Source organism: Thermobia domestica, chromosome 2, assembly GCF_964235325.1.
Source record: "Thermobia domestica chromosome 2, izTheDome1.hap1.1, whole genome shotgun sequence".
Classification (NCBI taxonomy): domain Eukaryota; kingdom Metazoa; phylum Arthropoda; class Insecta; order Zygentoma; family Lepismatidae; genus Thermobia; species Thermobia domestica.
The window spans coordinates 180,449,012-180,474,836 of NC_137455.1; the positions used below are offsets into that span (position 1 = coordinate 180,449,012).

Below are 25,825 nucleotides of genomic sequence, written 5' to 3' on the forward strand. Positions count from 1 at the left end.
GAAGAAATGAGAAATCCAATTGTTCGAATTTATGTGAGACTAGCAACAAAATGTAACCGATTTCGTAAATATATTGGTACCAGAGTTATATTATAGTTACCACAGTCGTTATGTAAAAATGTTGTTAATACTTCGTGTCTCCATCTGTGAACAGTGTGAGAATCTCCTACGTATCAGTCTTTTCATCAACAGTGAATTTCGTGCCTTTGCTCTTCATATTTCCTGAATTTGCCCTTCGGGGGTTCGCCCCCACACCCTCGCCTCAACTATCTAAAAGATAAGATTTTGTATTCCAGGAAAACGCCTATTTAAATAACATGGTGATTTCTTCATCTCCCTTTAGACTCCTTAAAAATTAAAAATATTCAATTTTAGCAATTTTCCTGTTGGTTATTCCCGGGAGGCTATAATCGTGCCAAATTTCATCATTCTAACCCTGCCGGAAGTGCCTAAACATTTTGGGGTGTAGAAGACGTCCAATATAAATAACATGGAAAAGTTTTTCTGTTCCCCATAAAACCACTCTAAATTTATATATTTTCATTTTTACTCACTTCCTTAGGTAATACTAACGAAAACGTTGAAGCATACCGAATTTTACGTTTATATTCTAATTTCAAGTACCTAAAATATGAGATTATAAGTCCAAAAAAAGGCCTATTTAAATAGCATGGGGAATTTCTTCATCTCTCCTTTAGACTCCCTAAAAATTAAAAATATTCACTTTTGGCAATTTTTCTGTTAGTTAGTTCCAAAAAACTACAATCACGTCAAATTTAATCATTGTAGCCTTACAGGAAGTGCCGTATAATTTTGGGGTGTAAAAGGTGTCCCATATAAATACGTACCATGGGAAAGATTTTTCAGTTCCCCATAAAACCACTCTAAAGTTGGAATTGTTTATTTTTACTGATTTACTTAGGTAATACTAATGAAAACGTACAAGCATACCGAATTTCAATTTTTTTTATTCCAATTCCAAGTTCCTAAAACATGAGATTATATGTAAAAAAAAAGACCCATTTAAATAACATGGGAAAATTCTTCATCCCCCTTCATCACTTCAACTTTCCACGTCAACCGGAAGCATCCCTTTAATTTATGTCAGTTCATGTAGTTTTTTATACAGTTAGGATATGTTGGTGGCAAATATTATTAAGTTTACAAGCTATTTGAAAGGTGTATATCATTGGAAGGAAAACCCGAGGCAGTATGAAACTGCGCAACATGCGCGTCATGTAATGAATTCCGTAGGTAGAGAACAACTAGGTATATTGAAACACCAGCTATGTCTAGTGATGTAGCAGAAAGGATTCAGCATCAAGGGTTTTGGGCCCTGTTGATACTCTTCGTATTTAGGTAATGAGAAATGAGATGTTAGCGATCGTGATTTTGTAGTTCGTGTAAATGAATTGGAATCTCGTTTGGGCATATTTGGAATCTCTAACAGATATTTAATAGAATAAATCCTCCCCGCTGTTCTAGTGGCTAGCATGTGCGCTTTTCTTGTACAGGTCTTGGGTTCGATTCCCGGTGGGAGAGCCCTTGGGAACTAATGGTGTATGTGACACACTATGACTCCTTTAAAAATGTACAATTTTAAATTTAAATGCAGCAATATGCCACAATGGAGAATATACGATATTGACATGGTGAACTACAAAAATAAGTGAAATATGAACAAAAACACCAGAGGTGCAAAAAGTGCAGCCAAGTTCGTCAGCCTCAAAAAGTGTTGAGATGAGGATGGATGAGCCAAGTTCCTTGGCCACTGCATCTGAAAGGAACACTGGAACTTGGCGCGAGATGTCAAGGAAAATGATGTTAAGGAACCTTAGGGATAGTGGTGGTGGGCGTGGTGAGTTTGGGACCACCATCAACCTTAGGAATATCAACTTTGCTAATGCGCTAAGGCACATATACAGTATACTGCAGTAAGATTGGCGGTTCGAAACTCAGACAAGGAAAACTTATATTCCTCGACGAAGTGTCAAAGTAAATGATGCTAACGAGCCTTAGTGATGGTGTTTGTGAGCGTGGTGGATTTGGGGGTCACCACTAGCCTTAGGACTGAAATGTCCCGGCCGTGAAACTAGGAACAGACATCTTAATGTATTAGAATATGTTAGACACTTCGCGCCAAGTTCCAGTGTTCCTTTCAGATGCAGTGGCCAAGGAACTTGGCTCATCCATCCTCATCTCAACACTTTTTGAGGCTGACGAACTTGGCTGTACTTTTTGCACCTCTGGTGTTTTTGTTCATATTATAGCTACTGAAATTATTTCAGAACCAAGTGCTTTAACAGCAAACTTAACAGACCACAGGCTGATACGTGTTTTGTCTGTGAGGAAGTTAAGCTCAAAATAAAAGCTTCCCATCTAAATGTTGTAGCAGAGCGAATCGCCCCAGCTGAATTGTTAGGTGATAAACGAATAAAAAAAGTTTTATTCTGCTCTACACCACGAAGCATCTGAAGAAGGAGTTAAAGAGAGTCATATTGCATCTCTAGCGTCCAATTTCATACAAAATGTGAGTTTGCTAAAGATTCCCGTCCAATTTCATACAAAATGTGAGTTTGCTAAAGATTCCCGTCCAAGACATGTTTTATTTGAGACAGATAAGTGAATGTGTTATATATTGCTGCGATTAAGACAAAAAAGGATCATGTATGATCTGTCAGGAAAGTAAATGTACACTTATTTTTCGAGTCTGGCATTCCTGCGCTCCATCCGTGGAGAGTATGAGAATTAAATCAATCAAAAGTTTACTGAGGGGCAAAAAGAAGAGCTTAATCTGAATAAGACATTGCAGAGGGGCACAAGCTGTGAATACGAATAGTGCATGGTGTAAATAAAGGACGACACCGAAAGAGAAAGCCAGAAACAGCTGTTAAACTTACAAAAAAAAGAGTAAAAATTGTCGAAGTGGGAACATAAAACACAAATACAACAAATACAACAAATACACCGACAACTAAACGGTCACCATGCCATGTTCTTGGTGTAGTGGTTAAGGTGCTGGCTTACAAATGCAAAGGACGCAAGTTCGAATCTTAAGCGAGGATATTTTAAAAATTTTTGTTAATAATACATACAACTCATGAGAGATGGTAAAAGAGGTCGTATTTAGTTTTTCGTAGCAATTATTATTGGTAATGTTTAGTACTGATAATACTTTTTGTCTTTGCGTATTGCTTTTATTCTTTTCTTCATTTCCAAAGAGAAGAATATCCGAACAAATGCCACCAAAATTCCTCATATTTTGTATGTAAACGCCATTTGCAATTAGTGAAGAATAAAAATTGAACGTTCCGATGTAGCTGCAAAAAGTAAAAGGAAAAACATGGAAGTGGACCATACTCATGGTTATTAAAAATACAATTTCTACATGCCTTACACCTCCCGACCACGTTTCTACGTTTGCAAAACGTATTGACGAGCCTAACCTAAACACAAACCTCTTACTTGCTAAGGGGCCCGGTTTAGCTCTGACGCACCACAGGTGCGAGAAGGGAGAAAAACACTTTTTCTCTCTCCCTCTCTGTGTCTACTTATCTATCTATTTGTATATATATAACGCTATTTGTGAATGCCATAACCACCCTAATTTTCAGCGGATTGAGACGAAACTTGGCACAAACATTAATTGTTGAAATATCTTGATGAGTTCGTTAACCAGAATAATCAGATGAAAATGTTCAAAATGGTGGCCCTTCAAACTCTTAAAAAGTTCCAAGGGAACCAAATTTCGCCCATAAATAGGTATTCAGAAAGTTTGAATAAATTTTCCTCTTTTACTGAAATATTTGTGTGCAGAAACTTATTGAAATATTGGACCCGATTAATCGCCTAAAGAAGGTTCACGCCCTTTCGCTACGGTCAGGTTTTTTTTTCTTTTTTTTTGCAGGAGGGGGTTATTTTCCTATCGGAACAAGATGATTGTTAGTGATGATATGAAATTACACATTGAAAGTGAAGTAACTTGTGTAACGTGTTATTTGAAAGAATAATATAATAAATGTGCTTTCCTCTAACACAGAGAACTGTAAATCATGTATTTCGAGTTCGGGAGTCTGAATGGCGAGGAGTGTTATTTGATTTGCTTTTTAGTAACACATTGCATTGCAGATAAAGGTAAGCAACATTAGTGGTAAGTAAAATAATAATAATAATAATAATAATAATAATAATAATAATAACAATAATAATAATAATAATAATAATAATAATATCTTAATCAATTCTTCTTCAAACGTAATGATTGTAACGCCATATCTCCCTTACAAACAAAATATTAGCAATTTATATCGAGAGAACGAGAAACTGTAGAGCGATGGGAGCAACGTTGGACAGTATGCACTCATAGTACTCAGAAAAGTAAGCGATTTCAATGCTAAAGGAACGAAGAGTCATTGTCATGGGTACTCATGGGGCCACGGCAGAGCCCTCTTTAGGCAAAGTGTCAGTAACTTATATCGAGAGGTGATACTGGGATGGGACCAACTTTGGACACCGTGGACCCATAAAGCGCATCGAAAAAAATAGGGGGGGGGGCGCCAGCCAGCCTTACTTATTTCCACATAATAATATAGAATTATGTTGTCGAAATACACACACGAGTTAGCTACTAATATTTCATATTATTATTATTATTATTATTATTATCGACAGCGTCTTTTCATTACGTGTGCGTGTTTGACATGAAGCCAAAGAGAAGATCCATCATTCGTAGAAAGAATAATAGTCAGTTACTTTAACTGTGAACGACAGCGAAAAATACGAAAAGAGTGGACTAGCTGTAGCGTAAAGAAGCAATATTTTCTATCAAATGGATAAAAAATCAAGCCGAGATTAATTCGAACTCGCATGGACGGCGCGAAAAGCCAGTGCTTTGTCCACTTTTTTTTTAACTGACTCACTGAACGTGTTTCAGTAACTTACTTATTGCTAATTTTACTTGCTTCACTTGTTTAACTTGCTTTTTCTAATAACTTATAACGACAGAGACACGAACACAGAAACATCGAGAACAGTTAAAAATCATAGATGCTCTCCCGCCGAGAATCGAACCCGGAACTCCATACACCCAAGGCGCATGTGCTAGCGACTGGACCAGCGGGAAGGACACCACTCTCTCCCTGTGTCGTTAGGGATTACGACCACTGTCTTGCCAGCTATCACTTCTGTGGGTTGTATACTATGATCACATGTTTCTTCTCTGCTGGAAGAGTAAAACCTACATTATATGTAATACATGAGGTATTTAGACCTACATGCTCTTCATATAATGTAATAAAAGGGTCATGCTGGGAATAAGAAAAAGAACATTCCTTGGACAAAACGGAAACTACTGGCATCAGAAATATTTATCTACGAGGCATGCGCAGTAGTATATTTCAGAATAGTTACTGTTTTGTTCAGTAAACGAAGAAAGGGGTATAAAAAAGCAAATATGTCGCGTCAACGAGATCGACCAGATTTGACAGGGCCGGAAGCAGATGTATCGTAATACAACAACTTCGCTCAGTTGATACGAGCCGAGCCGGTTGATATCACCACCCGAGTTGGTCTTCTGCTTGGGCTCAAGAATTCGACCGTGCAGGTCTCAGCCTTAATTTTAAGAACTACAGTATAATTTTAAGTACTACAAGAAAAATACCTTTGACTCGACTCGGATTGAACTCGAGTCGAGTCGAATTTTGGCTCGACTCCTGCTCATCCCTATTCGTATTTGTATTTTGTTTCCACTTCAACAATTTCTACTCTTTTTTTTCTTCGTTTACCTATTGTTTCTGGATTTCTCTGTCGGTGTCGTCCTTTATTAACACCATGCACTATTCTTATTACCAGCTTGTGACCCGCTTCAATGTCTTATTCAGTTTAGGCTTTTCTCCTTACATTGACTTGACATGTGATTGATTTAATTCTCACTTTCCGCGCACGACCGATGAAAATGTTTTATTATTATTATTATTATTATTATTATTATTATTATTATTATTATTATTATTATACTATTGAACTTGCACGGCGAAATTACTGTATAATACGATATCATTTCAGTAATTTTATTCCATTGTATGTTATTTAATTTATTAATGGGCACTAAATTGTCTCTAGATCAACGAATAAATTAACTACGGCATGTACTTTGATGGAAATATCATTACATGAACATGTTTGGAACGAACCAATAATCTTATTGCAATGATATTTCCACCAAAGTGCATGCCGTAGTTAATTTATTCGTTGATCTGGAGACAATTTAGTGCCCATTAATAAACTAAATAACATACAATGGAGTAAAATTACAGAAATGATATCGTATTATACAGTAATTTCGCCGTGCAAGTTTAATAGTATAATAATAATAATAATAATAATAATAATAATAATAATAATAATAATAATAATAATAATAATAATAATAATAATAAAACATTTTCATCGGTTGTGCGCGGAAAGTGAGAATTAAATCAATCACATGTCAAGTCAATGTAAGAAGAAAAGCCTAAACTGAATAAGACATTGAAGCGGGTCACAAGCTGGGAATAAGAATAGTGCACGGTGTAAATAAAGGACGACACCGAAAGAGAAATCCAGAAACAGCAGGTAAAAGGAGAAAAAAGAGTAGACATCGTTGAAGTGGAAACATAAAATACAAACACGAATAGGGATGAGCACAAGTCGAGCCAAAATTCAATTCAACTCGAGTACAATTTGAGTCGAGTCAAAGGTAATTTCCTTGAATTGAGTTCCGAGCCAGGTCTAGTTTCGAGTTGAGTTGAGTTTGATAATGGCTCTCTCGCTCGTTCAGCTCGTTTTAACTCATTTTGAAATATTGGCCTGATCAGACTGGAAAGCAAAAGCCATGAGAAATGTAAGCAGTAATGTGGAATACTTTTAGTGTTGCTTACGACAGAGGTGCGTCTCATCTCGTAATTTTAGTGCATCTCGTGGGGCAATTTTAGTGTATCTCGTCTCGTCTAGATAACGAGAAGACAAGAGTTTATTATTATTATTATTATTATTACGAGACAGCCTCAAATGTCGTAATCACCAATATAAGTATATTCTGTAGTTCTTAAAATCAAGGCTGAGATCTGCACGGTCGAATTCTTGAGCCCAAGCAGAAGACCAACTCGGGTAGTGATATCAACCGGCTCGGTTCGTATCAACTGAGCGAACAGCTCGAGTCGGCTCGGTTGGGATGAGCCGATGACCCGAGCCGGCTTAGTTGGAACAAGCCATCGACTCAGCTCAATTGAGCCGATGGCTCGAGCTTTCTCGGTTGGGATGGGTCACCTACTCGGCTCATGTGAACCGGTTCGAGCCACCTAAGTTGAAACTAGTTCATCAGCACGTTTCGACTCAGCTCAACTAAGCCGATGGCTCAAATCGGCTCGGTGTGGTGAGCTGTTGGCTCGGCTCACTTCTCGATTCGGTTCGATATTGAATGAGCTGTAAGCCGAGCCGCTCGAGCCGTTGAGAAGCCCAAACCCGGTCACAGCTGTTTTGAATATGTTTGGATGAAGCCTATAACTTTTAACAATTTTTTGCTCGAGCCCGAATACTTGCCCCTTCGGAACTCAAACCCAGAACGTGACCGATGTCCTTGCCTCCTGAAGACTTCCAAACGACCGAGATCGACAGTCAATTAGCTTTTACTATTCAGATACAAACCGTATATCTTTTAAAGATTATACATGTAGTTGATATAATAATAATAATAATAATAATAATAATAATAATAATAATAATAATAATAATAATAATAATAATAATAATAATAATAGTTTTAAACTTGCCCTGAAATTTGGCAAAACTTACTTAAAAGTAGAGATTTCGGGGAAAGGGTTCCGTACCTTCAAGACACACCTCTGCAACTACCAACATTTTAAACTAGAACCTTTTATTGAAGTTTCATGTAGAAAGTATGTTTTGAGGAAAATAACTGTAATAAATATAACTGAATATCACGCGACAGTAAGGCATATAATAAACTAATTTTTAGAATATGCAGAGGTAAATATAAAAGCTTTGCTACAAAAATACCTACACAGAGCATAATTCAATGAGCTCTGAAATACAATGTAACGAAATAGCCTATGAGATTCAGTCTACAGAGCAATTGTTACTTAAAGAATGGACATACACTATTTCGAGAATCGAGACAAGACGGGAAATGTTTACGATATTTTTCGTCTCGTCTCGATTCTCATCTCCAAAGAGAGACGAAAATTTTGATTTAGCCCTGACCCGTCTCGAATGTAAAATGTTAATTCTCATGTTATTTTATTTGTTTTAGAAGTGAGATGAGAAACTCCTCTTCTCGTGAACAACATTAAACCAAACCGAAATATTCTTTCCAAATGTCACGTTTCTCCTTGTAATGGTATGACCTGAGCGATAATTTAGCTTCTAGCTTTTAATCTTCTACGAGATAATAATAATTATTATTATTACTATTATTATTCCTGAAGATTTGATAGTTCAAGTATTGAAACATCCGAGTATTCAAATATCTGAATATAATAAAACGTATGTTATCGCTGATCAATCGCCATCAAAAATTCTAAAGTAAGAAAAGAAAATTGCAACGTGCATTCGCAGAAGCACCTTGACCACTGAACCGCGATCGCTACGCAGTAAACGATCCGTCTTTAGTCTGGTTAGGTTAGGTTTCTTTGCCTCCGCTTGCAAACTTGTATGTTATATTTTTCGATTCAAAATGTCTTTCGTATTTCTTTTATGAAGTCGGCAAAGTTTATATTAATAACTTGAGTTTTTCTTAAACCACTGGTTCACAAGTTCGTTCTTTCTCCACACGAAACTACAAATATGACAGATTGAATTCTCATACTCCCCATTTCTTTCATAGCAGTCGCCATTACCTGGTCAAAGACTTATTTCCGCCACGATTCATATTAACCAAAATAAATTCATTTTTCGGAAGCGGAACTTTCACTTTCCGCATTTCGCAAAATTATGGAATTCAGTTATACTCCGGAATCCAGAAGAATTTCGGAACTCGGAAAGAATCCAGAATTTAGAAAATTCCGGAATTGAGAAAAACTCCGACTTTCGAAAAAATCCGGATTTTCCGAATTCCGGAATGTTAACGAAATCAGAAATTTCTAAATTCCGGATTTTTCCGAATTCCGAAATTATTACAAAATTGGAATTTTCCGAATTCCGGAATTTGTCCGGCTTTACTTTCAGGAGTCCGAAAACTAATAATTCCGGAACGGGCTATCCCTAGTTTATACACAACCTTTCAGAACACTAAGCTAGTAGCTGTCTACAAACAAACAAGTAATGGAAAGCATGTTGTATACTGCAATAGGTCATGTATTAAAATCCGACACCATGACCCTTTTATTACATTATATGAAGAGCATGTAGGTCTAAATACCTCATGTATTACATATAATGTAGGTTTTACTCTTCCAGCAAAGAAGAAACATGTGATCATAGTATACAACCCACAGAAGTGATAGCTGGCAATACAGTGGTCGTAATCCCTAACGACACAGGAAGTGAGCGTTGCCATCGCCGCTGGTCTAGAGGCTAGCACGTGAGCCTTGGGTGTATGGAATCTCAGGTTCGATTCTCGGCGGGAGAGCATCTATCATTTTTAACTGTTCTCGATGTTTCTCTGTTCGTGTCCCTGTCGTTATAAGTTATTAGAAAAAGCAAGTTAAACGAGTTAAGCAAGTAAAATTAGCAATAAGTAAGTTACTGAAACGCGTTCGGTGAGTCAGTTAAAAAAATAGTGGACAAAGCACTGGCTTTTCGCGCCGTCCATGCGAGTTCGAATCAATCTCGGCTTGATATTTTATCCATTTGAGAGAAAGTATTGTTTCTTTTAGCTACATGATGGATTTTCTCTTTGGTTTCATGTCAAACATGCTCACGTAATGAAAAGACGCTGTAGATAATAATAATAATAATAATAATAATAATAATAATAATAATAATAATAATAATAATAATAATAATAATAATAATAATAATAATATGAAATATTAGTAGCTAACTCGTGTGTGTATTTCGACAATATAATTTTATATTATTATGTGGAAATAAGTAAGGCTGGCTGGCGCCCGCCTCCCTAATTTTTTCGATGCGCCTTATGGGTCCACGGTGTCCAACGTTGGTCCCATCCCAGTATCACCTCCTGTTTTCTCGATATAAGCTATCGACATTTTGCCTAAAGAGGGCTCTGCCGGGGCCCCATGAGTACCCATGACAATGACTCTTTGTTCCTTTTGCATTGAAATCGCTTACTTTTCTGAGTACTATGAGTGCATACTGTCCAACGTTGCTCCCATCGCTCTACAGTTTCTCGTTCTCTCGATATAAATTGCTAATATTTTGTTTGTAAGGGAGATATGGCGTTACAATCATTACGTTTGAAGAAGAACTGAGGAAGATATTGCCTTGCCACAAACAACATCTATTATTATTATTATTATTATTATTATTATTATTATTATTATTATTATTATTATTATTATTATTATTATTATTATTGTTGTTTTACTTACCACTAATGTTGCCTACCTTTATCTGCAATGCAATGTGTTACTAAAAAGCAAATCAAATAACACTCCTCGCCATTCAGGCTCCCGAACTCGAAATACATGAGTTCTCTGTGTTAGAGGAATGCACATTTATTATATTATTCTTTCAAATAACACGTTACACAAGTTACTTCACTTTCAATGTGTAATTTCATATCATCAGTAACAACCATCTTGTTCCAATAGGAAGATAACCCCCTCCTGCAAAAAAAAAAAAAAAAAAAAAAAAAGAAAAAAAACTGACCGTAGCGAAAGGGCGTGAACCTTCTTTAGGCGATTAATTGGGTCCAATATTTCAATAAGTTTCTGCACACAAATATTTCAGTAAGAGGAAAATTTATTCAAACTTTCTGAATACCTATTTATGGGCGAAATTTGGTTCCCTTGGAACTTTTTAAGAGTTTGAAGGGCCACCATTTTGAACATTTTCATCTGATTATTCTGGTTAACGAACTCATCAAGATATTTCAACAATTAATGTTTGTGCCAAGTTTCGTCTCAATCCGCTGAAAATTAGGGTGGTTATGGCATTCACAAATAGCGTTATATATATACAAATAGGTAGATAAATAGACACACAGAGGGAGAGAGAAAAAGTGTTTTTCTCCCTTCTCGCACCTGTGGTGCGTCAGAGCTAAACCGGGCCCCTTTGCAAAACGTATTGACGAGCCTAACCTAAACACAAACCTCTTACTTGCTAACGTAGAAACGTGGTCGGGAGGTGTAAGGCATGTAGAAATTGTATTTTTAGTAACCATGAGTATGGTCGACTTCCATGTTTTTCCTTTTACTTTTTGCAGCTACTTCGGAACGTTCAATTTTTACTCTTTACTAATTGCAAATGGCGTTTACATTCAAAATATGAGGAATTTTGGTGGCATTTGTTCGGATATTCTTCTCTTTGGAAATGAAGACAAGAACAAAAGCAATACGCAAAGACAAAAAGTATTATCAGTACTAAACATTACCAATAATAATTGCTACGAAAAACTAAATACGACCTCTTTTACGATCTCTCATGAGTTGTATGTATTATTAACAAAAATTTTTAAAAATGTCCTTGCCGAGGATTCGAACTTGCGTCCTTCGCATTTGTAAGCCAGCACCTTAACCACTACACCAAGATCATGGCATGGTGACCGTTTAGTTGTCGGTGTATTTGTTGTATTTGTGTTTTATGTTCCCACTTCGACAATTTTTACTCTTTTTTTGTAAGTTTAACAGCTGTTTCTGGCTTTCTCTTTCGGTGTCGTCCTTTATTTACACAATGCACTATTCGTATTCACAGCTTGTGCCCCTCTGCAATGTCTTATTCAGATTAAGCTTTTCTTTTTGCCCCTCAGTAAACATTTGATTGATTTAATTCTCATACTCTCCACGGATGGAGCGCAGGAATGCCAGACTCGAAAAATAGGTGTACATTTACTTTCCTGACAGATCATACATTTACCATTAAGGAAATGACAGAAAGTCTCCGCATGAAGTGTGTTCCTTCCTAGTAGATTATACAAAACGGTACTAGAAAAAAACAAAACAGACTTCCATCTCTTTCGGATAATTGCGTTAATCAATATAAAAGTAAAATTCTCTGCCATTATTTTTTATCATTAACAGGCGCTGGTCAATTTCACAAAATACAACAGTATTTCCCGTGCTAACCATTCAGGCAGTGAAAATAAATTGTAAAACTAAGTTTTTCTTAAGTGCATATTATAAACAAACGACAGTAAGCATTTGTATAATTTTTGAATTGGTTGCATATTCAATGTGACTACAATATTTTTGCTCTATTAAGTTTGAGACATTACCCCATACTCGTAGAAATACGTATAGCATAGACATATGTATTTCTTAACGGGGTAAATATGTCTTTAAAGCTCTTCACGGAGATTGAACTCGTGCAGCTACACCACGATAGGGTTTCTATATAATTGAGTTTTGAAGACAGACTTTAAAAAAAAGGCATCCTATTGTACACAACTGCCAAGCAGATCGACGAACAAGTAAGAGGAAAGAGGTGTGAATATGAAACGAGGAAGAGAGAAACTTCTTTGTAAACTGAGAGGAAACCATCCAATTTCCAGTTGAAAATGATCTCTGCGTGGGCGATAGAAACTTCAGGTTATTGCCTGACTAATTATTCGCAAACTTTGTCTTCCGATTCTGAACTAAGAAATAGTTGGCGACTTTATTTTTGAGGTAATAGACATCAAAATGTTTGACTTATTAGTCGAAACATGGTTATGGAATATGTAAACATTATGTGAAGGAAAATAAATATGTGTATCTTTGGGATAAACTAATTTTAGAATTTGTATTTGGGTCTATTTAAACTCATTTAGTTACGTTTGCTTTGAAGTAGGAGTAATAAATAAATGAATGAATAAATAAAAAAGTAAACATTAACTATTACGTGTAATCACTAGTATTACATGTACGAGGGATGTTTTTACCGATGTCCGTTAAACTACTAAAGGAGAACCACATAATATGGCGAAGTGCAAAATATTCAAATTTGCTCATTGGAGATCGCAAATTCTTCATCCCAAAAGACATATTCTGGTGTTCAATTAGGCCTATTGTGCAGCAGGAAGCGTAAAACACAATTGGGAAAATATCTTTAGGAAGACCTAGGGCAGATGGGAGGACAATATTAAGATAGATCTCGCAGAAATATCAATTCAAAGTAGATTCTGAATCCGGTTGGCTAAAATCGGAAGTCAGTGAAGAGTGTTTGTAAATGAGGTCATATTCCATATGCATTAGAGTCAGTTACTTATACAGTTGTAAAGCTTGTTCCAGAAGCATATAAGTGAAAAACAAGTCTCACTCACAGATCTTATTTAATACTGGATAGCAACGCCTCCGGCTTTGAAAGCCACCTGAATTCCGTCTGGAACAGATTTCACAAAGGGTTGTGATACAGTATGTCATATTCATACGAATCTAGTCGTTTACTAATAGATTCCATAATTCCACCAAAATAGGCAATGCCTTTTTATCCACTTTCATTTATTTAAGTACTTACCATCTGTGCCGTTTCTTCCAGGAATTCCGGGAATACCGTCACGACCTGGAATTCCATCAGTCGCTGGAATACCGTCCATTCCATTTCTGCCTGGAATACCATCGAGTCCTGGCTCACCTGGAATTCCGTCTCTACCGTCAAGTCCAGGTGCACCTAGATAAAATTAATATCAATATATTAAAAAATTATCTACCAATTTCCATAACAAAAGTAATAGTTTCCATGCATTTTAAAATCAAAACTAACAAAAATCTATTGGTGAAACGTGTTACGTAGCTATACATCGAAAGCAACATCGACCATTCTATATTGATGAGGAAGTATTTATGTAGTTCATTAATAATGTTTTAAAAAAAAAAAAAAAACTTTCACTTTATGTTCGTTCAGTTCTCAACACTAAGCTTCCTCAACGGAGGATCAGCCACAGGGAATTAACAATTTTGTTTTAGATTAGTAGCCACCAAGGTCGAACGATCCCTCTAATTTTTCTTGTAGACGTGTGTAAAAGATTTCGTTTATGTAACCCAATTTCAATTACTATGCATGAGCTGCGAAATCGTATAACAGTAGCGGTAAATGCAGTAACATCAGACATACTCTCTCAACTATGTGACGAGTTTGATTATAGAGTGTGAGTTTATGTCAGACGTTCAAGACTTGAGAAATTGAGCATTTGTACAAATTGTGTAACTAATATTTTTATTTAAATGTATGTTTTAACATTTGCTTTACTGCTATATGTTCATTTGATTTTTTAAATAGTGTTTTGAAATTCAATGCTATTTTCTGATATTGTAAAATAAGTGTATTTTTTTTCACAGTGTGAAACTACAATGGATTTTCTGACAATGGGTCAAATATTAAAACCGGAAGTGGTAAATTCAGCATTTCAATAGAGGGATTAGAAGAAGATTAAACATATTCTTGGGACACTGAATCAATCAAAGTATCTATGTATCTACGTATGCATAACCATATTCATATCTAATAATTCTTCGCTATATCTTCCGTTTTGCTCTATGGTTAACGAATACTGAAATCACAAATAGTTCAAATCTAGCACTTCCAATCTCAATAAAAGTATGAAGGCGGATCTGGAAATCTATTTTCGAGACTTTGAACCAGTATTTAGAAACTGTTTGTCGCTACTTCTGATTATTATTGTTTCATATGGAGATTTAATAGTGAAACAAGATATGACGAAATCTATAAGTGAAGAGTTGCAAAACTATTCCTGAAACTCCGAATTAATATTGATGAAAATGTACCTTGTTTTCTAATGAAGTGTCGAAAATTAGAAGTAAATGCAAAGGAAACTAAATACATAGAAGTTCGTCAGAATTGTAATACTGCAAATTACGATGCGTTGAAATGTCAAATAATACTTTATACAAAGTGTATACTTCCAAATATCTAGGATCAAAATTAACAGGCTAAATCATATTCACAAAGAAATTAAATGTCTGAAAACAGGGAATTCGTGCTATAATTCAGTTCGAAATCTTTTGTTGTCGCGAATTCTGTCGAGAAATTTAAAGCTTAAAAGATGTAAAAGATAACATGCCTATTCTGCTTGATCGTTGTGAAATATAGTCGTTTACTCTGACAAGTAAGTGTCACGTTTGGGTGAATCGAGTTGCTGCCCAAGACATATGTGATCAATTAGTACTACGTGTGCTCAATATATCAGGAAAGTTTTAGGTGCAAAGCTCCCAGGACCGAGACACACAAATGATTTTGGAATATCTCGAACTACTATATATTTGAAACCGGAATACAAAACTCGAATATTCAGAGATTCTCAAGAGATCTATTTCATTGAAAGTTAAGAAAATATAAACAATTAAGACAAGTATTGACTAGTTTTTACGTATAGGCCTATTTATTTTTCTCAGTCTGCTCAAAATATCAAATGTATGCCTTACAATTAGATTTAATTATTATTTAGTAAATTACAATGTGAACACCGAGAATAAATTATGAATTTTAGTACCCCTTATCTAGATTTGAAATTTCGGATTCATACATAGAATCAGGCTGAAAAATAAATATTTGAGATCTGGAAACCGAAACATGTGCTAGTACCAAGATCGTAGCAGTTGTAATGCGAGCGGAAGGCACTTGCACTAATTGCGCAAGTACTTTGGGGAACACGAGAAACTAAAAAAAAAGATAAATATTCTTTTTCAGGGTTAAGTCGCGTTTTAACGTAACTTTTCATGAGTGTTGTGTTCAAATACTAAAAAACTGTAATGGTGACTTTTTTGATATAAAGGCTTTTTCATTTTCAACAATAAAGTTAGGTACTTTCACAATGGGGAAAAATTAACAAGGCTCATTCCACTGATTAGAGTGCTGGTTCTTATGGAAGCTTTCACATTGAACCGGGAGATTTCTTCATGTGGGTATCGGATTGGCACAATTCACCTTGCTGAAAGAAGTGATTTATCTGGAGTTCGGTCAAGATTCTTTTGGACTTAGCATATAGACTGTTTCTGGTCTCAATTATTCCCATATAACAAAACTAACCATATATATAGTTGGTTCGAAATGAGTTAAAATATCACTAATTGATCTTAAGGGGATAATCGCGATTTAGATATTCGTAAATCAGAAGAGATGTGAAAGTTCAGTGTTAAAATAAATCGGATAATTCCGGAATGAGATTTTTATGCAACCTACTGATAGCAATAAAACTCTTTATTTAACATTTTCAAAGCTAAGATTAACTGTTATTTTCTTGAAGAGGGTTTACGGCAGCATAGAAAATTATAAATCCAATTATTATACGCAGTACCTCTGACAGTCCTGCATTTCACATCAGCATCGCCCTTCATCCTGATAAGTGGGCAATTTACTTACCCACAATGGCTTTTCAGGCTTTCCAGTAACATCAGTATCTCAGTTTGGGTTTGGGGATCATGCTTTGGTGAACCTTGACTATCATCATCAGCAGCTATTAGAGAATCAGAACTTATTTCTGTACTGGATAATGTGGGTAACTATAACTTTTCGTCGATAGAAGACGGAGAGTGTATGGTATTATCGCAGGAAATATTTGATACATAAAACTTAGATTGTCAGTATTTAGGAGCAACTTCTAAAATAATCAGTTACCTTAAATGTGCTACCACTTAACCGAGAAAACCCGACAACCATAGTCGAGTGGTCTGCAGTACTAGGCTGTGGATCGTTTTCTGTGAATGTTTTGGATTCAAATCCCGCTTCGGACATAGGTGTTTTTAACTGTCCTCATTTATTTCTATGTCTGTGTGGTGTCGTAATGGTTACAGAGTAATCCGTGCAAAGGGTTCAGCAGGTTAAATAATTTGATAAAAAGCTGTTACCTTTATATATATATATATATATATATATATATATATATATATATATATAAAACAGGGAAGCAGCGCGTGCCTTCGGTGCCCGTGGTCATGGGTTCAATTTCCGGAGAGGCACTCAACAATGTCGGTGTTGACCCAGCATCGTGAGGACAATTGGGGAATTACCTGAAGTAAGAGGTAGCGGACTCCAGTCTAGAAAGCCGGCATTAGGGACTTCGAGTGTCGATGCGTTGACTACACATCCCCACTTTCAACGTAAGCCCGCTGGTAGGAACCAAAGAACTGTCGTGCCAAGAAGTTAGTTTGTTTTAATTATCATACATGCCTTCTTTATTATTAAATTTTATCCAATATTTTCTTTTCAACTGGTTTGTGAAACTCAGAGCTAGCTGCTTGTTTCCTTTTTTAATTCATGTTCATAGTTAGCACAAATAATCACTAAGGAAAATCAATCTTCAATAAAATTCAACTCGCGTCTTTCGTAGCTCTAAGTTTAGTTATTTTTAGCTTTTTTTAAGTTGAAGGGGGTTTCATCATTTCCCCCTCGTTTTCCCTATTTTTTCTAGTTTTACCTATGTTTCTTTACACGGACCTATAGGCACGTTCTTAGTGTGTTCGTTTACAAATGCGTTTTTTTTTCCTGCCACTGTAGAAAGTAAGAGTGCCCTGTATCAGAGAAATATTAATTGGCGTATATAAGTGAATATATCTGTAATGAAGCCATAATTATTCAGTTTTTGCATCGTACATAGTTTCCTCATCCTCATTAATCTCTTCACCCTCGCTTCCTGAATTAGAATTCTAGTATTCTTTCTTGAGCAAGGCCCATTTAATGGAAGACTGATGTCTCATGTAGGCTTCTTAACTATAACATCAGCAATAAAGAAAGTAGGGTTTAATTTGCAATAATTTTAGAACATTACGATAATTATTAGCTAAATAATAATAATACGGAGCGAGCTTAGGCTAGTTGTTAGGATTCTTGCTTCGCAATTGGATAATACCGGGTTCGAATTCGGTACCCACCTATCCTGACTGAGGATTTTCCAGGGTTATTCTTCAGTTATACTGGGCAAACGCTAGTTTAGTACCTTAATCTAAGGCTCAGGAGACCTTCCTTCCATTCCTTTTACGAAGTTATTTTCATCTGTTGAATACTACAATGTAAAATGGCCTCTGAAGATGTATCTGGTAGCTTATAGTAAATAAACAATAATGACATAATATATCTTCATGAAACGTGTGGGTTAACTTAACTACAGCCTTACAATCCCAATAGATAGCTTAAATTTTAATATCCTGACTTTTAAATACTATTTTCATATTGTTTTAGCTTTCAATTGTCTCATGTATGTTCCCACCGAGAATTGAACCTGAGATCACATGAACAAATTGGAATATGTTAAATATTTTTGAACACTTTAATATGCAAAATACGAAACGCTTTAATGATACGATGCATGAATATGTTTTGGTTACGTTCTGCAATGTATGATTAAAGAAACCTGGAGGGTGAAGAAAAATAACAGAAATCTCTTTTTTGTTTACTCCTTCAACAAACCCCCGACCTCAGAAGGGCAAGCCATAAGTTAGGTGATAAAGTCATACAACGAACACTTTTATTAATACTAATAATACTACACAACTGTATCGCTCTCCTGAAACTCTCGTGTGTATGTTTAAAAACCCACCCATACCAACTCTCGTGTGTATGTTGTTCCACGCCAACCAGTCTATATGTTTTGTTGTACCTTCGAAGTGAAAGATATGCATTATTACGTTTGTTGATGGTTGGACTGTAATGAGTCAGGAACTACAATTAATAAAGAGTTTGTTTTGTCTAGTATTCCTGCGATTGGAAGGGCCTTCGATAGAAAGTACAACATGTAAATATTGCAAGTTAAAATAAAATACAGAACAAAGGTAGCACAAACGTGTTATGGAAACATTTAAAAGCACAGCAACCTACTATATTAGTGAATCCGAAAAAAGTTTTGACGAATTTTAGATATTCAATTTTATCATCACAATTTTAAATGTAGGTTTGGATACAAATCAAGATCTGAGATTCGAGATCCGAATTTCGGATTCGGATCCAAGATTCGGATCTAGGTCCGGAACCGGCAAGTTTCTGATCCGGATCTCACTCGTTCCAGGATATCCGGATCCGAAACTTTTTGGCCATCCCTAGTTTATGTTCGTGTTTCCAGCATATATAAGTGAAGAAACACAAAAGAAAAGTGGTTTTGTTATTGCATAGAAAAGTTACCAATTACTATAATCAATATGCAGTTCATAAAAAATGGCATGCTTCGCACAAATACTCTGGTCACAGTGAGTAAACCTGACAAACGCAATCAAGTCAAACTTGAAATATCTGTCGTTCCCAATTCCGTCAAAGCAGTAATCATAAGGAACGATCCAACTTTCAGACTCCTCACTCAAATATCCAGCCTTATGGATAGCGAGCGAATCGAATCACGTTGCGAAAACGAGGAGCATTGAACTGGTAAATTGTGAACGATTGAAGTTGTATGAACCTGGCAGGATGCCAAATATTCAATTTACTTCCTGTTATTGTCGAATCAGTGATGAAATGAACAAAGCTTTGTTTGGACGGAAGAAGGGAACATCCAGAAGCTTAATCATGCCACTACATCCACCAGGTATCAGCCGTTTGATCAATACAAAGCCTTCTGGCACACACTGTGACAAAAGACTGTCGTATTTGTTTGCAGATTGTGAATCAAGTAACGGGAGAACTTCCTTCCTATCACCTGGAATGCTTTTCCACATGACGTTCGAACAGAAAGTCTTAAGATCCTGCTTGTTCACGTTCACTATTTTACCAGCAAATGAGATTGGCAACTGGGATGTCATCAGTGATCATAAGATCACGTACAGAAATAGTTTATAACATGTACTTCCATGTGACGTTCTAGTGGCTGTATTTCCTAATCCCTTTGAGCTTTGCAACTAAAACTTCCGTGACATATTGAACTACTTTATCACGTATGTCTCGAGCAGCAACTCAATTCACCCAAAACGTAACCTTTACTTGTGAGCGAAGAACGTAGACTGAAAGTATTTGAAACAAGATCCTGGGACGAATTTTCGTACCCAAGAGGAACGGGAATGGGGAATTGTGGCAACTTCATAACTTACATCGTTTACGAAACATTGTTATGGTCATCAAGTCAAGGGGGCTCAGATGGGCAGGTCATGAAGCCAAAATAGAAGAAAGTAGGAATATTTTTAAAGATTTAACTAGAAATCCACCTGAAATGCCCAAGTCATAAGATGCCGAAAACAACGGAGAACAGAGTTTAAAGCTTTATAGCTCGAGAACTATGGGACCTATCGTTATCTCGTCAAGGAATTACATAGGAACTAGTATACACACTACCCGAATACTCATGTTTTAGAATCCTCTGGTAAAGACGCAACGAACTGTATAGAGGAAGTTGGTGTACGAGAAAACACCTTTTAGTACTAATTAAGTATAAATGACAATATTCATATACGTAGGGGTCATTTAAAAATGATGAGCTCCTTCGTGGCTAAGCGGTTAGCGTACGCGCCTTTGGCGTGGGAGACCCGGGTTCGATTCCCGGCGGGAGCTCATGTGGTTCGGATTCCACGTTAATCAGTAGGTCCACGTCTCATATAGCCTCGCTGCTGAACGGGACGGTAAACTAAAATCAACTCAACTCAACTCATTTAAAAATGATTTCATTTCTCCGATAGTAATCAAAACGACTTTCATGTAAAAATCAATATTATTTACAATGCAATCACATACAACATACTTTAACTTGAAAGAAAAGACTAATACCGTAAAAGACAATGATTCTACTCGTCCCCACTCTGGCAATTAAATTTCGTTATAGTTTACATTGTTCCATGTGCACCGCACTCCTTGAAAACAGACAGTTTAGTATACAGGTAGTAACTGGTATAATCTTAATCTGGTTAAATAACAAAGTTTCACATAAGGTTTCACATAAAATGTTCAGTTGATTTTACTCATGAAATCCCTGGAAGCTTTTAATGAGTTTGATATTCAGAAACTAGATATCATCTCAGGAATAGCTTCAAGTTTATAATGAATGAGCTAAAGAAAGAAAGCCTTATTGAAATATGGGCCTTGGCAGTGTGTAAAGATATGATCATAGGTTGTATGAAATGTACCAATAAGCTCCCAATACAGAAACAAAAATTATTTATGGGAGTCCAATTATTTGACACTGCATCTATATGGGTACAAATTGTATATTTACAAAAAAAAGAAAAAAGAAAAGAAAAGAAAAGAAAAAAAGAAATCAACTTCAGACATGTTTTTGCAACAGCAAAATAATATATTCGCTGCAATGTGCATTCTTTTTAGGCATTTGAGAGTAACATAGTGGATTAATAATCACTGTTGCACTAATAATTAGTTGGAAAGTTTGCAGTGATTTTTCGCAATTTACAATTTGCAAATTTTTGATTTGTCGGACATTTCTTTATTTAGAAAGTTATCTGAAAAAGTGTTATAGAATGTTTGATTTCAAATGTAAGTAAAGTTTAGTTCACCTTTCGCCGATGTAACGCAGAATGCTTGTGCGGCGCGAGCATAAGTATGTGTCAATGTAGAAAATGAATCACCAACATCAGTCTTGTGGCCTACAAGATATACCGAATATTGACGTAGTTTCATTTGTTTAAAGAAAAATTATATATTTTATCTTCTATTAATAGGTTGCTGTGGATGAACTGTCTGCTTTGATGCCTTGTGGAAAACTCATCCAAGAATCAATCCATTCTAAGTGATCAAGCAAGTGCCGCTCGAGCATCTCCAAAAACTCTAATTTTTTCATAAATATTTATCCTATATCTGGGTACTTCAAAACCACAATTAATTATTTTTTACATCATCCCATGGCAACACAGAGGCTGCGGCCATTTTGCGTTATTTTTCGATTTTAGGCGTTTACGTTGTTTTGAATATCTCAGCATGTATTTGTCCTACTAAATTGAACATTGCTGGCCGTCTCCAACTCGTGCAGAGCTATAATTTTGATTTATTAACATTTTTGCCTAAAACCACTTGAAGGGGGTGAAATCAGGGTCTACAGTAGCAACGTTTTTGGACATTGGAGACATGTTTGGGAAGAGGAAACAACTAACGTAGAGGTCTGAATTTGTGTGTGCATGTAGTCCGGGGTCATAAGTTAAAACCCAAAAATTTACCATAACACACAACAAAGCGCGTTTTGTGTTTTTGAGCAAAAGTGGGTCAAAGTATTAAGTAATGATGTCATACTCTAGGTGTTTTGTTCACAAATTCAACTGGAAATTCGTTGTTCTGAAGTAAATTATAGTAGGATGAATGGTTAATTCAGTCAACGCTCTCAAGCTCGTTTGTTTCCTCTAGTTGTAGCACTGTCTTAACATACCCACAGCAGCCGGTGAAGAATGCCGCTATCAGCACAAGACGAGGAAATTCAAAATGCACCTTGACAAAAAAAAAAAAAAAAAAGTCCGTAAGTACTCATTGCTCTTGCTGTTTACCATACACTTACTCACTGTAAACACTGACTGGGAATGTAGATCAAACGAAAGGACAACAGTCTCCTGTATGAGTTGACAGTTAAAACAAGAATAAACATGATTGAATATCATTGATATAGTAAACAGCAAGAGCAATGAGTAGTTACGGACTTTTGGCCAAGTGTACATTTTTGACTTTTCTCACCTTCTGCTGATAGCGGCATTCTTCATCAGTGCTACTGTGGGTGTGATAAGACAGTGTTACAACTAGAGGAAAGAAACGAGCTTGAGAGTGTTGACTGGATTAACCATTCATCCTACTTTAATTTACTTCACAACAACGAATTTCCAGTTGAATTTGTGAACAAAACACCTAGAGTATGACGTCATTACTTACTACTTTGACCCCCTTTTGCTTAAAAACACAAAACGCGCTTTGTTGTGTGTTATGGTATACTAAAGGACTAACTATTCTCAAAATTTCAGACTTTTTTCATTGAGGCCCATTGGGTCGAGTCGATTTTGAGTTTAACGTCCCGTTCAGCAGCGAGACTATATGAGACGTGGACCTACTGATTAATGTGGAATCCGAACCACATAAGCTTCCACCGGGAATCGAACCCGGGACTCCTACGCCAAAGGCGCGAACGTTAACCGAAAGAACCTTAGCCACGAAGGAGCTCTCGAGGTCCATTGGAGATATTGGACAGTGAAACATGCTAAATTGGCATAATTCCTCAACTTTACGATATTTTTCACGTCTTTGGGAGCAGTTACATGTCTGTAAATTTTTGTGTATTAACTTATGACCCCGGACTACATGCACACACAAATTCAGACCTCGTCAGTTGTTTCCTCTTCCCAAACATGTCTTCAATGTCCAAAAACGTTGCTACTGTAGACTTTGATTTCACCCCCTTCAAGTGGTTTTAGGCAAAAATGTTAATAGATCAAAATTTTAGCTCTGCATGCGTTGGATACGTCCAGCAATTTTCAATTTGGTAGGACAAATACATGCTGAGATATTCAAAAATACGTAAATGACTAAAATTTTAAAAAACGCAAATGGCGGCTGCCGCTGCGACGCCATGGGGTGTTGTAAAAAATAATCAATTGTGGTTTTGTTGTACCCTGATGTAGGATAAACATTCATGAAAAAATATTTTTTTGAAGAGATTGAGCGGCAATTTTTCTTTTTTCTCGGTTACTTTGCATAGATTGACCCCTAAGCAACACAATGGAGTAAGATCACATATCTAACGTAACAAACTCAGTACAGTCCAGCAAACAGGTTACGGTATCCAGTCTGGTAGTGCATTATTGAACAGTTTCGCATGAAAGTGCATCATGAACAACACACAATTCCGAGTGATTTTTCTTTACGAACTGAAATTTAGGATATTCTTCAGCGTTAGGATGCAAGAAATGTTGCATTTGAGCCAGAAATAACGAATTCGCTGTTAGTTTGCCAAATTTCGTTTTTGTGACAATATTCCACAATGAGCCCGTGGACACCAACTAACGTTATGATCGGTTGAACTCTTCAGGGACACCATGGAAGCGGTTCCTAGGAATAGTTCATGCCACTGAAAAGAAGTATAGACCATGCTACTGTTGTTTGGCAGCTCTTTACAATCGGTAAGGTGAAAAAGTTGGACTCACGGGTGCCAAATCTAATTAACACCGGCCGACAGTAATCGCCATGTGAAGGCGTGCAATTATCTGAGTGTACCTGCTAAGAAATATTTGATAATGTTATCTCAGATTATTACCTTAGATGAAAAAAAGGTTTAGTAAGCCAATGATTAAGATAATGTATGAATTGTACTCAATATTCAAGAAGGTTTCTTAAATCACCCCTTCATCTGCAGAATGTGTTCTTGCTGGCATGTTGATTTTTGTGGAAGTGATCCATCATGTTCCTCCTCAGGCGTGATGGAACGATCAATGTAGATCGTTATAGTGCTGAATTGCATGAAATTCACCGCAAACTTGTCTGTCAGCATACAGCAATGGTCAACACAAAGTGTACCACAAAGAATGGTACAGATTTTCCATGAGTTGCAATATGAAACCTTTCCTCAATCCTGATGTATCTACCACTGACCACCACATTATCAGCAGCTGGGTTACTTCTTCAGACGGAAGATTGCTCTAGAGTATTGGTCGATGCAGCATGTGGTTGACTCTTAGATTTCTTCGCATCGCTGACTTCGGAGTTCTTTCGCCACGGAATCTCTTGCCTGAGCGATGGCAAAAAGCGTGATTTGGCCTCTCCAGGGGTGGACATTCAATTTGCACTAACCTAATATAAAAATTCTTCATTTATTGCAAACATCTAATTATTAAACACAAGGCATAAAACTTAGGGGAGCAGGAAATCGCTTGGGGAGCCGAGCTTCTATCTACCCTCTCCCCTTTTCCCCTTGGATACATCGCTCTTGTTATTCCATAAACTTCCGTTAATCTAACAACTCAAGGGTTTATTCTGCAAACATCACAAACTACTGGAGGCATTTTAATGGATTTTTTTTTCGTGTAAATGTGCACAAAATTAAATTTTAAATCATTTAGTTCTCACATAAAGCAAAGAAGCACTGTTGGAAAATTTATTTTTCTGCCAATTCAGTAGTGCAACAGTCAGCAAATCAGAGACCTGGCTTTAATTTCCAAGCAATTGAACGATAAGATATTTTGTTTTCTGAAATATTTATACCTTCTAATGACCAACTAAATTACAATCGTTGGGTTTTATGAAATAACTACGACTGTAATAGTAGTGATTGTTCAACTCTGAGTTAGACAATATTTTGGTATTTTTTTTTATCCTTAAACAAGACCAAGTTAGTAAATACATCCTTCACACATTACCAAATTATATTTTAATATCGAAATTTGGTTCCACTTTATTATGAAAAGAATTCTTTGAAGTTAAACTATGTTGTTTGTGGTTGCATAAATACTGAAAATAATATTGTTTGTTACATGAAAGGAAAAAAAATATAAATGAAATTTTCGAATACTAACGGAGAAATGATTTTTTTTAATGGAATCTACATGGATATTGTAATTTATGTTTAATTAGCAGTTCAAATGGCTTCCTATAAGCCAACTTTCTCTATACAGTTTGTTGCATCTTTACCGGAGGATTCTGAAACGGATATTTAAGTAAAACGTTTCTGTATAATTCCTTGATCTCATTAAATAGGTCCCATAGTTCTTGAGCTATGGAGCTTTGAAGTTTATTTTCCGTCATTTTCGGCAGGATTCCCCCCGAACTATGTTGTTTATTTCTTTCGGGGTGTCCTATAAGATGGCTATTTCGTTATCGCCAT

General features: G+C 36.2%; 1 protein-coding gene across 1 annotated transcript in view; it reads right to left on the minus strand.

The window, feature by feature from the left end:
- The window catches only part of LOC145677726 (uncharacterized), a 448,147-nt gene that overhangs the window by 403,644 nt on the left and 18,678 nt on the right, over positions 1–25,825 (minus strand). The window contains exon 2 of the mRNA XM_081748121.1: positions 13,615–13,767. Within this exon, the coding sequence (XP_081604247.1) occupies positions 13,615–13,767 (153 nt within the window). The remainder of the gene's footprint in view (positions 1–13,614; positions 13,768–25,825) is intronic.